Source organism: Drosophila miranda, chromosome 2 (assembly GCF_003369915.1).
Source record: "Drosophila miranda strain MSH22 chromosome 2, D.miranda_PacBio2.1, whole genome shotgun sequence".
Lineage (NCBI taxonomy): Eukaryota > Metazoa > Arthropoda > Insecta > Diptera > Drosophilidae > Drosophila > Drosophila miranda.
The window spans coordinates 27,875,243-27,891,457 of NC_046675.1; the positions used below are offsets into that span (position 1 = coordinate 27,875,243).

The 16,215-nt window shown below is 43.3% G+C and overlaps 3 protein-coding genes across 5 annotated transcripts in view; 2 read left to right on the plus strand and 1 right to left on the minus strand.

The window, feature by feature from the left end:
• The window catches only part of LOC108155333 (5'-AMP-activated protein kinase subunit gamma-1), a 58,848-nt gene that overhangs the window by 40,196 nt on the left and 2,437 nt on the right, over nucleotides 1–16,215 (minus strand). Inside the window, exon 2 of one of the 3 annotated variants that reach the window (XM_017286076.2) lies at nucleotides 15,714–15,885. The exons of 1 other annotated variant lie outside the window; for it this stretch is intronic. Coding sequence is in view for 1 of the 2 variants with exons in the window: in XM_033388765.1 (XP_033244656.1) it covers nucleotides 3,060–3,074 (15 nt within the window). In the remaining variant the exon portion in view is untranslated. Of the gene's footprint in view, nucleotides 1–3,059; nucleotides 3,090–15,713; nucleotides 15,886–16,215 lie in introns of those variants that run through there. One more of the 3 variants, XM_033388765.1, reaches the window with a different exon arrangement.
• On the plus strand, nucleotides 5,020–7,828 carry LOC108155334 (sensory neuron membrane protein 1). Its single transcript, XM_017286084.2, has 7 exons — nucleotides 5,020–5,294; nucleotides 5,376–5,533; nucleotides 5,597–5,744; nucleotides 6,196–6,450; nucleotides 6,510–7,016; nucleotides 7,078–7,256; nucleotides 7,319–7,828. The coding sequence occupies exons 1-7, from the start codon at nucleotides 5,184–5,186 to the stop codon at nucleotides 7,644–7,646; spliced, it is 1,686 nt and encodes a 561-aa protein (XP_017141573.1). The 5' UTR covers nucleotides 5,020–5,183; the 3' UTR covers nucleotides 7,647–7,828.
• LOC108155336 (nephrocan) lies at nucleotides 12,748–14,514 on the plus strand. Its single transcript, XM_017286085.2, has one exon. The coding sequence runs from the start codon at nucleotides 12,813–12,815 to the stop codon at nucleotides 14,442–14,444; it is 1,632 nt and encodes a 543-aa protein (XP_017141574.1). The 5' UTR covers nucleotides 12,748–12,812; the 3' UTR covers nucleotides 14,445–14,514.

Sequence of the window (16,215 nt, forward strand, 5' to 3'; positions counted from 1 at the left end):
AAGCAATCCCAAAACGAATCGTTATCGTTCTACATTCAAAACCACTTTTGGAAAACTCCTCTAGACAAGCCACCTCTTGTTTGCCACTGCCGCTTTCCCCTCATTCCTCAATCCAATGTCGTGCAACAAGTGCCCCGACTAGACGCCAGAGTGTCTGGCAAAAAGTGAGCCGTAAAGATACAAAGATACATGTTCGTGTATATGTACATAAACATTGCCATGCGGTGGCTAGCCATAATAAATAATAAATAGATACAAAATAGCGGAGCAATCAGCTGACGAATGCAATTGATTTCTGGGTAGCGTCTAATGTTATACAATTTCATGCAGCAGAGGGGCTGTGGAAGGGGCAGGGAGAGGGACAGAGAGAGGGAGATGGCCATGTAATTGCATGGCTACTGCCACGGTTGTATCCGTCAGATACAAACTGCAGTTTGGATTGAGTCACAAAGCAGCCTGGCCTGGTGGTTCGTGTCGAGGCAATTAAAATGAAATTTCTCGCTTAGAAAAAACAGTATCTGTACCTCTGAGGGGGGAAACGTATCTGTGTATCTCTGTATCTCTGAACAGGGGGAGCAGTGGGCACCCTTTGACTTTTGGTCTGCTGATCTTTTGTGAGTCACGCCGCTGCCCCCACCCTCCCCCTCCATTTGCCACCCACACGTGCGTCAGAGAGAAGACCGCGAAATGAGAGACACATATGTGGATACCAGATACATTTGTATCTAATTGCCATTAATTGCGGCGGGGCGCATCCATTAGATGCGTACGCGAGCATCGGGCATGCCATATGCTCGATTACACCACAATTTTGCGGTTCCGAGTCTATGGTGGGAGGGAAAAGGGAGGGGAAGGGGAAGGAAAGTACACTTTTAGGCACAATTTCAACCACTTGTTGCAGACACATTTGTATCTTGCGAGTGAGATTTCTCAAGGGAGGAGAACTTGTTATTTATCCAAGAGATACATGCGGTTTCAATAGATACTTATCGATACCAAAATGGCATAAAATCGATCGAATCTTTTATCTCTAGATATCAGATCGATTGAAATGGTTAAGATTTAGCTCTTCACTCCTTTTATCGACCCATTTTAGAGGATTATACTTCAAAGAACCCACCTTTGGGGATCAAAAGCAGTACGTGCCTCTATTCCCCATTGTTTTCAAAGTTTTCCCTTTTTTAAATCCAAAGGTTTCCTTGGCTATTTGTATCCAATGCAAATGAGGCAGAAACTATTCCAAAAACATTGAACTCTTGCCCCGAATTCACGCGTAATGGCAGTCACGTAATCGAAATTATTGTTTAATTGAAGACGAGAAAAAAAACAACAAATTCGCAAACAAAATGCTTTGTCGACTGTCGACGTCAGCAGCAATGACAATAATTAATAACAAAAGCAGAAAATGGCACTCAAGCCTCATTTAGCAGTTTCATTTTCATATAAAATATCACACGAGAATCAAATAAAATACAAATTAAATCTGAGCAAAAGGTGTGCCACAGGGGGACGGACGGTCCAAGGGGTCGCCCGGTACCTGTATCTGTACGTCTGTATCTCTGTGTGGCTGTGTCTCCGAGAGAGATTATATTTATTTAAATGTGATAAATTATCCCCCCAGTTGCATTTTAATGAGTTCTACAAGTAAAATGGTTTAATTTTTGAAGCTGTTGGAGGATGGGAATAATCTTTGATACCTTATAAAAATTATTTATTTATTTTTAGGTGCATCTCTTAAGGATATCTCTGAATTTCGATACTTTATTATATCTTTTATATGGTTATCAGCTTGTCAGCCAGACCGAGGGGTGCTACTGCATGGTGCGTGTTTCATTTAACCGAAATGGAAAGCAATCTATTTATCTATATCTATTGTACGAGTATACAGGCCAAAGCCTGCATAGAACATGTATACCCCTCTGAAAGGCATCACAAATACTCGTATGCAAAATTCAATTGCAGTTGGTTTTGGCTCTGGCACTTGGTATTGAAACTGAGGCCCACAAATAAATATACAATATAAATTCGAATACGATATACAGAATAGAATGAATACAATGAAACCCAGTGTGTGGGCTGTAATTGCTGCTAAATGATGTAGGATTGCCAGCTGCCTTGAGGCGTGAGGCATGGAGGCACTTCCTTCGTTCTCTTGGCCCAGTGTCTTATGCAATCCCCCGCCCGTCTGCTGGCAACCCCTCACGTGATCTCCTCCTCCGTAATGAATGATGATTCACTCCAGAGAGAGAGAGAGAGAGAGAGAGAGAGAGAGAAGACTGAAGGCCTCCGATGGCTGATAGCAGCAGAAATGTCACTCGCTTGGACGGGGAGCAGCAATTCATTAAGCGGCTGTCATCAGTCCCCGCCGGTCATAATTGATATTGTAATCAACAGAGAACCTCAGAGACTTGGAAGTTTCATAGACTTTTCCTACGATAAGGATTGCCAGATACACAGATACAGATACGAGTGCACGAGTGGCACTATCTGCACCGCAAATGAGTCGAAAAATTAGCAACAGAGATTCTCTCATTGTGGAGGTGGCGGTGCGTGGGATTTTCTCGATGGTCTGCTAATTGGCAGAAAAGAAGCCGCCGCAGCCGTATGTCGGATAAAAACTAACATCTGGTGGGTGGTTTTGCCATCGAAACGTTTTCTTTGAGGCACATTTAGTATCTTTTAAGGTCTAAGCGATGATTAAATATCAATAAATAGAAACGGTTGTAGATATAACAAATCATCTTTATCCATGATTTTCTACCACAAAGACTTCTACTTTCCTTTGTTCTACCTCTCGGAAACGCAAAACAAGGAAATTGCATGACATTATTCTGCATACAATCTATTGCATTACTGTGTAAAAGAGCCATAAAGATAGCAGCAGTATCTATATCTACATATAGATTCATACTGTATCCATGAACAGTCGCAACGTTGTTGCCGAGGCACATGGCCCTCTTTGGGGGGTTCTTCTGATAAAAAAAGGTCATAAAATTGAGCTACAAACTCTCTGCGATATGAAAATAGATAGCCAATTGATCTGTTAAACAAATACATACATATATGATAAGCATTCACGCGACAACATAAGTGAAGTGCACTCTTGAGAGCTTCCAAGCCACAAATGTGGATCCGTAATTGATAATTTCCTCTTTCGCTTTCGGGTTACTCAATGCCTTTGCCTCTGCCTCCGCCTCGAGCATAATCAAATTGCTGGCTTTTCAATTTCCATTTGTTCAGCGGAAAAAGAAACTTGGAGACTGGAGACGAAGCCTCTGGGGGCTGGGGGCTGGGGTCTGGGGGCTGGGGTCTGGGGGCTGGCGTCTGGGACTGTTGTCAAGCGCATTTCAATTTGCATTTTTCACTCTTGACTTGCGACTCGTTTTTCTGTGTCACTTTTGAGGAGAGACCCCACACCCATACCCCTCAACCCTCAACCCTCTCCTCCATCCGTCCGTCGGTCCACAATCGGGCGGCGTCACGTGTTTGTTTGTGGTTTTGCCATTCGTTTAAGTTTGTTTTTCTGTTCATTATTTTATGTTGTTTTGCCCTCTGTTTCAGTCGCAGTTCCAGTCTCAGTTCCAGTCTCAGTCTCAGTTTCAGTTTCGATTTCTGTTTATGTCAACTCAAGGTGGCAGATCATTGAACGCTGCTATGACCAATTGAAGAATGTTTTACAGAGAGAAACTACAGAAAACACAAACACCAAGCACAACTGTACTTTTTGTTTTACAGGGAGAAGCACTTAACCGCATTTGCGTTCCTTTTCGATTGCCTAACAACATCAAGCACAACTGTATTTTTTTTTTTAGGAGAGACCCTTTTAACCACTTGATAGTAGTACTTTTTAAGCACTTTCTCTTAGATCTCTTCAGTTCTTGAGATTCAAACAAAACCTTCCTAAAATGTAAATCAGCAAAAAGTCCCATCAAATAAATGCATTGCATTGTACAGCACTTCTAAGAATAGTAGAACCATTTGCCCTTTTAAATATAATTGAGCTCCTTGGGATATTTCCTCTTTCTTTAGGCCTCTTTTGGAGGCACACCTTCTCCCCTCCTCATATTCCGTAATCATCCATCAACACTTGCAAAGGTTCCACACGGTAGAAAATGGCCTCCTGGTAATTGCCACAATTAGATAAACAATCCACTTCTCAGGAGGGCCATCGGAGGACGAGGAGGAGTGCGAGAGGTGCGATTAACAATGGAATATGGGCCAGGTGTCGTTTGGGTCAAATTCAATATCAATTGTAGGAGAAAAATCAAGTCCAAGTTCAAAAGGAGGCCCAAAGGTAGGAGATACATAGGTTCATTTCGATAGGCATATCGGCACCGATTTACACCCCAGAGATATAGATCGAATTGCGATAGAGTGATGTGGAAACCATAGGTTCATGTGAGAGAATATATACGACTCAGAAAATATTCAGGTTTACATCGAGAGAGAGTTGTATAATTACTATGTTACGTATGAATCGACTAGACAATCATTCTACACATGGAGAACCCATAAAATCCGTTCAAGCTATTTTCAGACAACATTTATGGCCGCAATAGACCCCGAAAGACCGCTAAGATCGTTCAACTGGTTTCTGTTTTTGGACCGTAAGAACCATTAAACGAAGATCGCTCGGTGCATGATCAAATATACTCGTATGCCATCCAAAAAGCCATCCCCCAGATCTCGTTAAACCGCATTCGAGTGTACGACTAAGACCGAATGGAATATGAATATCTGCGTAATAAATAAGTTTGCTCCGTGTAGAGTAGAGTGAATTAAAGTGGAGGAGAGCCGAGAGAAAACAATTTATAATACAACAAATACATGCAATTATCGATTTTATAAGTAGTGCCGTGTTTCTCAGATTGTCTGTGTGTTCCGCTAAGCGAATAATATTCGCACGTATTCGCATTTGTCTGGAGGGGGGCGTGGAGGGGGGGTGGGGGCGGGAGCAGGAAGTTCCGACCGTCCGTCCGTCTACTCTGAAGACACGAGAGACTCGCATTTCAGTTGCGTCGCGACTGTGAACGTCTCAAGCCGTTTTCTGCTGGGAAGAGCCCCGAAAACAGATACGAATATCGGTTCTATATCTGATACAAGTGCAGATACATTTGGAGTGCAGTTGGGTGATAGAAAAGTATCTTCAAGCCAGTGTTAAGCAGAAAAGATACATTCGAAGAATGAAACTCGATCGCATGAAGCTGCTCTTCGTCTCCGCGGGCACCCTCGTCTTTGCCATCCTCTTCGGCTGGGTTATGTTCCCAAAGATACTTAAATTTATGATCTCCAAGGTTCGCAAAAGTGCTCCACCTGCAGCTCCATCTCTTCGCCCCGTAGAAGTATCTCTAACGAAAAGTATCTTTAATCCGTAGCAAGTAACGCTAAAGCCCGGCACGGATGTCAGGGAACTCTGGTCGAATACCCCCTTCCCGCTACACTTTTATTTCTACGTTTTCAATGTCACCAATCCGGAGGATGTATCCCAGGGTGGGCGGCCACGGCTCCAGGAAGTGGGTCCCTTTGTGTTCGAGTGGGTTTTGCGATCGATCTTTGAGATTAGAGCTGGCAATTGATATCTTTCCCTCTTGTGCAGTGAATGGAAGGACAAGATTGATTTGGTGGATGACGCTGTGGAGGATTCGGTCACTTTTACCATGAGGAATACTTTTATCTTCAATGCGGAGGCATCGTATCCCCTGACGGGAGAGGAAACTATTACCCTGCCACACCCCATCATGCAGGTAAGAGAGATCGTACTCGAGCAACGGAAAGATACTCCTTTAAAGATAGGAAGACACTCATCTAAAGCTAAAGGTGACGGCAGATGGATATTTATAATCGATTCTGAAGGTTGATAAGATACTCCTCTAAAGATAGATAAGGTACTGCTCTAAAGATAGATAGATAATTCTCTTCGGAGTGCACATGACCTTAATGACTCCCATTGTTCTCTGAATCTCTCTTTCTCTCTCTCTCACTCTCTGTGGGAATTATGCAAATCACATTCTCAGCAGCGAAAAATGCACCTATCAAATTGTGAAAATCATATTTGAAATGCAATTACTCAGATGCTTATCCGCGAGATACGCATTAGAGATCTTCCACATGAATTCAAATGGGAAAACGAATGAGTTGCGAATGTGTTCTGGGGTGAATTCGATTTATCATATTTCTCCCTTCAATTTCCTCCAGCCTGGCGGCATTACAGTCCAGCGAGAACGTGCGGCCATGATGGAGCTGATAGCCAAGGCCATGTCTCTGGTGTTTCCCGGAGCCAAGGCCTTCCTCTCCGCCACGTTTATGGATCTGTTCTTCCGTGGCATCGATGTGGACTGCTCCCCGGATGACTTTGCTGCCAAGGCCCTCTGCACAGTGTTCTACACGGGCGAAGTGAAGCAAGCGAAGCAGGTCAACCAGACGCACTTTTTGTTCTCATTCATGGGGCAGGTAAGTGTGTCCTTCGGGTATCGATCCCAGATTTTGTAGAGATCCCCCTCTTTTTGTAGGCCAACCACTCGGATGCTGGACGCTTTACTGTCTGTCGGGGCGTGAAAAATAACAAGAAACTGGGAAAAGTCATACGATTCGCCGAGGAGCCCGAAATGGATGTCTGGCCGGGCGACGAGTGCAACCAGTTCGAGGGCACCGACTCTACCGTGTTCCCCCCTGGCCTCAAAAAGGAGGAGGGACTGTGGGCCTTCACCCCAGATCTGTGCCGCTCTTTGGGGGCCACCTATGTGAGGAAATCCTCGTATCATGGCATGCCCTCCACTAGATACACTCTGGACCTGGGGGACATGCGTTCCGAGGAGAAGCTGCATTGCTTCTGCGATGATCCCGAGGATCTGGAAACGTGTCCCCCGAGGGGCACCATGAATCTGGCACCCTGTGTGGGGGGCCCGCTGTTGGCCTCCATGCCGCACTTTTACAATGGAGATCCAAAGCTAGTGGCAGCCGTTGATGGCCTCCATCCGAATGAGAAGGATCATGCGGTTTATATCGACTTTGAGCTGGTAAAAATGTAATGGGAATCTCTGTAGGATATACAATTACATCTCTATGTTCGTTCTTTAGATGTCTGGCACTCCCTTTCAGGCGGCCAAGCGACTCCAATTCAATCTCGACATGGAGCCCGTGGAGGGCATTGAGGCGCTGAAGAATCTCCCAAAGCTCATCCTTCCCCTCTTTTGGATCGAAGAGGGCGTGCACCTGAACAAGACCTACACGAATATGGTCAAATACACGCTATTCCTGTGGGTGTCCTAGAGGTCTGCATTCGTCTCCTGCTTTCATAGATCCCCCTTCTTCCTTTCAGTGGCTTAAAATTCAACTCTGGTCTGCGTTGGACTCTCATTACTCTCTCCCTGGTGGGTCTCATGTCCGCTGCTTATCTTTTCTATCAGAATTCCGATAGCCTGGACATCACTCTGCCTCCGAATATCCTCAAGGAAGTCAACAAAGTGGCCGATGCGGCCATGAATTCAAAGATGTTCCCTGTGAAAGCTCCCACCACTCCACAGACGACTATTCCGGGCACCAATCCTCCCACCAATCATGGCGCCCAGCCACCTCCTGCTGTGGCTTCGGTTCCAGGCATATCTCCGCCGTTAAGTCTCAAAATGGAGAAAACACAACGCTATTAGAGCTTAAGAGAGAGATAGAGAGAGAGAAAGAGAGATCCCTGCGATCTCTGGGATCCACTGTACTCTGTACCGATCCCCACTGTAGTAGTTTCTTAGTAGGGAAGCACCCCTGTAGTATATTTAATTCAAATGCTAATAAAATGCGACAGAAAACTTGTTTTTAGAGACCATTGGAGCGGCCTTTAATCGCTGAACTTCGTGCGCTAAAGATCTTTCTGTTTCAAAATAGAATAATCTTTTATTTATTTCCCTTAAAGTTTACTTAATGCTTTCCACATAAGAGTGTCGAATCCTCCTCCCAAAAGGTCACATCCTTCGCCAGTTCCTCGTCGCTTAAGAGCTCCATCAAATGGTCGCATTTAATCCCATCTTCTTTGACAAAGAAATCATAATCCACATCCTTGATGTAAATCTCTCGCAGTTTTTCCTGCTGTATCTCTAGATAGTTCAAGTCTTTTAACTTCGGCAACATATCCATGGGATAGGTGATGCTCAAGCGCTCCAAGTGCTTCGATTTCCACAGATCTGGGGTATCCTTGAGCTTATCTATGCCCGACAGATCCAAGTCCATCAATCCAGTGGCCTTTGATAGAAAATCCAGACTCGACAGATTCGTATTGGCCAAATCGAGCTGCTCCAGGGCTTGAGGCTGGGTAATTTTCACATCTTCCAGCTGAAGATTGTTATCCAATCGAAGTCTGGTGATGCGGCCATCGAGAATCACAGATTTCAGAGCACAATTGGAGGCCTGCAGATCTTGGATGTCTCCTTTAAGACGAAGTCTCGTTAGATGTGGATTATCAGAGAGTATTAAATGCTCTATGGATCCAAAAGTATTCATGGATATCTGTTCCAATAGATTATTTCTAGCTGAAAGTAGTCTCAGCGGTCTAAAGAGTCCTCTGGGGAGTTCTTTGAGTTTGTTGCTGTCTAGATTCACGGTTTGAAGTGCATTTAAATGAGTGAAAACATCTAGAGCAACAATCTTCAGTTGATTGTTGGATAGATTGAGTTTCTGTAACTTTTTGAGGGGTAAAAATACACCTGCAGGGAGTTCTTCCAATTGATTGTCGGATAGATTCAACTCCTCCAGCTCTGTCGAAAGATCAAAGGTGTTTCGTTCCATTTCCTTTATAGAATTTCCTCCCAGATTGAGTATCTTCAAGTTCTGCGAACCCCTAAAGCACTCTCTTTCTATGTGCTGCACCTCACTTTCCAAGACATCAAATTCCACGAGTTGTGGCAGACTTTGAAAGACATTTCTTGGTAGATTCATCAGTCGGGAACTGTGGATGATCAGTGCTTTGTAGTCCTTCAGTTTCTCCGCGGTATTCTCTCCAAAAAAGGCCACCTCTAAGGCTGAGGGATACTCCAATCCCACGCAGAGGCTCTCCTGACAATCTAATCGCTCCACTGGCACTTCCTTTAGCCGTCTCCGGCTTCCTTCTTTATCTGCATCCTGTATCCGCATCTCTGACTCACAAATGGAGGCTACAAGCAGCAGAATCTTGAACACAGCCTCTAATTTTCGGAGCGACAGCATCTCTGTGGATCTTTGTTGATGAAGAACTAAACATAGAACTGGAATCGAGAAGCTTTTATGGCACATTTTAGACGATAAACAAAACAGAACACGACCTTCGGCAAACATACAGAAGGAGAGCATCCAAAAACTGGTCTTCGAATTTTGGGTTTTTGTTTTGTTTTTTTCTGCTCATAAAAATTTATGATTCCTCTTCAATGAACATTCGCCGGAGCTCCTCTACAACTCGGCGATTACTTAGTTCATTTCGAATCAAAAGCCGGCCGATAAGCACGTTCTCTCCACTCCTACACTCGACACTCGACACTCGACACTCGACGATCGACGATTGATGGGGGTCCCCGCAGTTCGAGTAATCCTATAAATTATAGGCAACTGGAATATCAGCTGATACGATAGGCTCTGACTACCGCCGAAAGTGTGTCTCAGTTGTGGCTCATTTGGGGGCTACATACGAACCACTTTTTCACGGTATTACTCTAAATAGATTCTCGGCTTAAGATACAAAATAAACTGATGTAAGATTCTAGTTTGCAGAAGTACGGGAATGTGTCTCCTATATCTTTATAGAATTTCCTTTCAGATTCGGTTTCAGGGCTTTCATAAAATCAATGAATTGTATTGCTTCAACTAGTCAAGAGACAGCTCTTTAATCGCACTCTTTATCTCTATTCATTAATCAATAATTGTAGTAATTATTTACGATAACTTTCAATGTATGAAACAAGTATCAGAATGAACACTTTTGTTCATTAATTTTATCATCTGTACATACGATTACACCAGCGTATCACTTCCGTCGATGTTCGATATTCAGATACCCCGAATCTCTCGCAAATACGCTCCACTAGTATTTTGTTGTTGAATTCTGGGAACAATGAAAGCACATAATCTAGCCCAACGAGTACACCTTTGATTACCATTCAAGTTCGTATCAATATCATGTATAATTCCATTCAATACCATGCTTTTCCTATCAATATCACTCCTTAAATCAACCATTACACAGACAACTATTAAAATCTTCTATCCTCTCAATAATCCATTAATTTTTAAGAGTACTTAAAGTGCTGTAAACCAGAAAGTAATGCCCCTGCATTTATGTGCAAATTATCTCATTTTTTCCCCTAGAATTATATCATCATTCTGTGAACAATTTCGTCATCGTTTGAACCTACAATTTCTGTGATTTATTTCACTGGAAAATCTTAAACATTTAGCGCCTGACTTGAGCAATAAAATTAATAAAATAAATAAAGTGCCATAAACTGCCAGAAGGCGCCATATAAAAGGAGCACCAGGCCCCCACACTTCACTCGTAAAAGTACGAATAGTACGTTCTATATAGAAAGAGATATCCAGCATGACTGATGGCTATATATTATCTGTATATGTATGTGTATGAGGCACGTACTCCCCTGCATTGTATCGCATTTTTTTGCACAGCAAAACTATTGTGGAAATTTCGTTGATTTGAATGGAAATGCAGTCGGGGGTGGAGGCGAACAGAAATCAAAAGATTGGAAAGACTAAGTAAGCTTAAACTAGAGGATACCCTACAAAATAGAGGGAACTCTAGCTCTTAGAACGAGAGGTGGAGGAGGAGATCGCTTCCAAAAAATCGTTTCTAGTCACGTTTAATCTTATTCCTACTGGAAGAGTCCTCCGAGTAAGTAAGTTTGATATATAGGTAGATAAAAGAGGGATATATATCTTCACAAATACAGCATACCCTTTTATACCCTTTATGAACCCAACATAGAGGCAGGCTGATGATGATTTCCTCACTCCTTCTCTTTTTTCCCCTCCGGTTCGACTGGGTTCTCTTGGGGGATATGCAAAGTAATTGCTGGAAATTGAATTGAAAACAAGAGTGCGACATTCGTTTCATATCGCTAAACGAAGTCATGCCATTCCAATTGAGAACTCAAGACATACACAAAGATATATGTGTACATCATCGTACATCATGGCTCAAATAATTAAAAAGCCATTGGACTACTACTAATAATAATCTTTAAACAATAAGCAAATACTCGTAAGCAGATCAATTATCAATTATAATTTCCAAAGACTGGGGAAAAGCGGGTTTTGTTTGCTTCGAATAAAACCTTAAGTCCCATGAAAATATCGGGCGTTAATTCTCAACAAGCGTATAAATTTGTTTGTCGAAAGCTTTAACCGACTTTGAATTTGAATTCCTTCCACAATTTAAATACTTTTGTCATTCGCTGAGCGGCAAAATAATTGAACGACTGAAAAGCAGGTTGAACGTGTTCGTTCCCCCTGGCGACGACGACGACGATTCCGATAATGGATTGTTATAATTTTTGTGATATTTTTCGATTAATTAAAAAGGGTCTTCTTTCACGTAATAAATGATATAAATTGTATGTAAAATGTTGCTAGAATTTGATTTGTATCTCTGCCAGAGAATTCTTTGTAAATAAATAGAAATAGAACAGTTAATGAAAAGCCCACCCTATAAAGAAAACTCTTCGCTAGAGCATGAATCATCAGCCAAGGCAGCAGCTAAATTAGCGCGAATTTTTTATTCTAAAAAGCGACGTTTACGATCTAGAAAAACTATAAAATGTACTCAAATTTATTAGAGAAATATACAAATGTATTTCCACGTGTTTTTCATGGGCGGAAAATACCCTAGTCTGTGGCCAAGACTCTGCTTATCAGCCACCAAATGATTTCCACCTTCTGTGGGCCACAAAACACAAAAGCTTTAAGTAAATTAAGTAAATAATACTGCCATGATAAGAGGCCAGACAAAAGAGAAAGAGAATGTTTTTGCTGGACATTTCATGGGCTGAAATCCGTTTATGGCCATAATATAGAAATTCTCTATAGAACAGAAGCACCACAGTGCGCAACCAGCAGAGCGCGGAACTTCAGACAAAGACAGACAGCAAGAGACAGAGAGAGAGAGAGAGAGAGAGAGAGAGAGAGACATAAAGAGTCGCTCCTCTCCATAGAAAAAAAAACAACTAAACAATGATTCGAACGAATTATAATACACATGTCAAAACGATGATGACAACAAAATAAAATAGATTATATTTTGCTGTCCCAAACGAAATCCATTATTTGCCCTATACAAATCTCAGCATATTACACATTTAATCTGATGAAATATGAAGAGAAATCAAAGTACTTTTACGTTTATCGATAGATCCAAACGATAATTGCACTTTGATATCGAGCGATCATGATCATGCAATCGTCTATTAGTTTTTATCGAATATCTATCGATGTATATCAAGCATTTACTGGAAAAAGGGAATAATACCAGATTTTCAGTACAAACAAATCTTAAAAATGCCAGATAGAACCAGAACACAACTTTTTTCGATAATTATCGATATTTTCCCCGCATTACAGTGGGAGTAGTAGTTAGAGTATCTATTGAGACGCTGTTTGAAGCTGTGCTTAATATTTTTTTGCAAAATCAAAACACCATGAATACCTACTCGGTAGAATGAAAATTATATAGAAATGATGGATGGATGGGAGACATGGAATTATAGCATTATGGCATCATATTAGTGGCTTATCATTTCAGTTGAGAGCTGATCGTGAACCGCGGAGCACAGCCACAGCACACGCTCCAAATGTACGTCCGGAATTGCCTTGAGGTGTGGTCCCTGGTGAGTGTGCTGGTGGCGTTGGTGGCATCAGCAGAGATCACACCAGATCTCATCCGCGTGGAGAGCTTGGCGGATCACTGCCTCGTCCAGGCGGAGCAAACCCGCTGCAGTGGCTTCAATTTCGAAAGGGAGGACGAGAGGGCCTCCTTTGACCTTCAGACGGAGGTAAGGATCACCCCGGATGGCAGCACCTACGAGGTGGTGGGCGACGACCAACCCACGGGAGCTCTGATATTCGAGAACTGCACCTTTGTGCAGTTTCCCGCGAGGCTGTTGTACAGTCTGGAGGTCACAGAGCTGGACATGCGATCGTGTGGCATCAGGCACATGCGGTGGGACAGCTTTGCCCTCGGCGCCGAGAAGCTGGTTATCCTCCTCCTTTCAGACAACCTGCTGGAGGAACTCAACGATAAGAGCTTCTTTGGAGCCGGGAATCTGCAGTTCCTGTTCCTCAATCAAAATAGGATCAGGAATCTGGAAACGGACACCTTCGATGGTCTGCAGAGTCTACAGTACTTGAATCTCATCGAAAACCAACTCGAAGAGCTTCCCCCAAGGATATTTGACGACCTAAAGAGCCTCCAAACGGTGCTTCTGGCCCAAAATCTGCTGACCACCGTGGCAGGCGATTTGTTTGCCTACAATCCCCGCATCCATAGCGTGTCCCTGCATACAAACCGCCTGGAGGATCTGCAGGAGTACGCCTTCCGCGTGGGACAGGAGCACCGCCTGCATTCTCTCGATCTCTCACACAATCCACGGCTGACGGTGCTGCTCCTCAACCTGAACGCCAGCCGCTTGTCGGTGCGCAACTGCTCGCTGGACCGCGTCAATCTCTACGGATCGGTGACGGAGGTCGACCTCAGCGATAACCGGGTGCGGGAGCTGTACTTCCCCGCGTCGGAGACCCTCGAGTATCTGGTGCTGCGCAACAACTCGCTCGTCCAGATGGCCTCCCTCACGCGTGTGCCCCGCCTGCGGCACTTGGATGTGGCTGATAATCCCCAGCTGGCGCCCTTGCCCGAGGGCTGGCAGACGCCCGAGCTGGAGCTCCTCGATCTGCGAGGCACGGGACAGCAGGAACTCCCACTGGCGGCACTGCAGGGGATGCCACAACTCCGAAAGCTGGACATTTCGGGGAACAATCTCACGGATATCGATCCTACGGCATTCCCACTGCTCTCCCAGTTGACGCACTTTTATCTGCATGCCAATAACTGGAACTGCTTCAGCCTGTGGACCATCATGAACATGCTCATCCGTCCCAATGGCATCACATACACGGTGGACACTGTAGACCCCGATTTTCCCGGAGAGTACATCCATGGTATAGCCTGCATGTACCGCCAGCCAGAGAAGGAGCCTCTGGGAGGCTATTCCTCCACTGAAATCGAATCGGGCTACTCCGCCAGCGTGGAGCGAGCGAGCGAGCCCTCGGAGGCTGAGAAACTTCGCAAGGAACTCCAGACCGTGGTGCAGCATTTTGAGGCAAAGTTCGATAGGATAATGGAGGCTTTGGAACAGCTGAACGATCGCATGTCCTCCATTGAGAGGCTCAATCACACCATCTGGAATACGGTCACACTTTCTGTTTAATTCGATCTCCAATCTAAAGTTTCCAAAGTTCTATTGTTTGAGTAATAAATTTGTTTTGTTTTGACCTCAATTTCCGATTGCTGGTGTATCCGGAGAGCATCGATAAAAGCTGTTATCTCTGCTGGCAATGCCTCTTCGCCTGACCTCTGGCAACACCCGTTAAAATCGCAATTTGCTTGTAAATATTGCCTTTTTGTTTTGAGTCGTTTTGTCGAATACGTAACAAAATATTTGCACAAAAATATTGATTTTTCAAGCCAAAGCAAAGTCGAGGAGGGGCCTTCTTTGGTTCCCCGATGGTCGCTCCAAAAGATATTGAAAGCGAGCGTTCATTCAACTCTTGAGGGAACGGAACGAAAGAATAAACATAACTGAATCGAAAGAATCCGAGAAGGAATTGCATAAGTGAGAGATAGATAGATAGATAGATAGAGAGAGAGAGAGAGAGAGCGAGAGAGAGAGATTCCATAGAATTAATTACAGGCACTTGATGGCCTGCTAATTTCCAAGATAAACAAAAACAATAAACGATCATTCTATGTATATAACTAGTCCCCTATATACTCGCACTTCCTCTGTATGTATGTATGTACATACGAGTACTCTCTCTGTGCGGTCGATCAGTATTTTTTTCGAAATGCAGTTTTCTGTAACGGTAATTGGCATACAACTCGTGCCGATCGGCGCAACTGTAAATGTTAACATTCGATATTACCATATTCTCTATATGCTATGTACTATATTCCGCCAGAAATCAAAGGTCGAACACTTGCTGGGCTGACTCCACAGGTCTGGGCGTTAAATTGAAAGGTGGTTTCTTTAAAACGATAATTGCCAAAAGGAGATAATACGGATGATAAGATATTGCAGAGCAAAAACCAAGAAAATATCCCCCAATACCTGGTATTTCCCATACATGATCTCATCATGGGAATTTCCCATAAACTCATCATCCGTGGAAATGAATTACTGAGAGCTCAATTACCCTGCAGAATTTTCTAGTTTAAAATATTCAGTTTGAAAAGACCGCCATCAAATAAAGTACCAGTGGCTGGAAGTGGAGGGAAATGTCCCTTTCACTCATCAGTGAAGGGAATTTCCCACTTAGTCACATCCATGCGAAAAGGGGGAGGGGGGGGATCGAATCATATCAACACAAAAGAAACGCAAAAAAGGCATACAAAAATAAATCATATATTTTTGGCAATTAAACAATCGAATAAGGGGAGGGGGTAGGGGTAAAGGGTTGACTAAGAAAGTAACACCAACCTTTTGTTCTTGCTAATCAGCCACTGGAAATAATGTTGATTCTCTTGTTGAATGGAAATTTAAAACACAAAAATGCACTGGCACAGTTACTGTCACCGTCACCGTCACAGTTATGTGAACGGACGAGAACACTATTATACTCTTGAATTTTGTAAACAATTTCGCGATTAGGCTAACAATTTTTGTAAATAAGAAGAGAACGGACGTTTGTTGAAGATTAAAACGAAATTATTATTATTATTATTTCAGTGGGCAGAGGGGAGCAGGGGGTTTTGAACATCCAAACACTTGGAAGGTGTTGACTTTCGAGATTAGATTAATAACATTTCCACACACACACACAAGCGAGCGCGCACGCACTCATTTCTCACTGCTTAAGTAATTATCAGCCATTTTGTTCAACACCAAATAAATCACACACTAGCAGCAGTAGCAAAAACAACAACAACGTGAAGAGCAATAGCAATATCAGCAATAAGAAGAATTAATTGATTTTAATAAA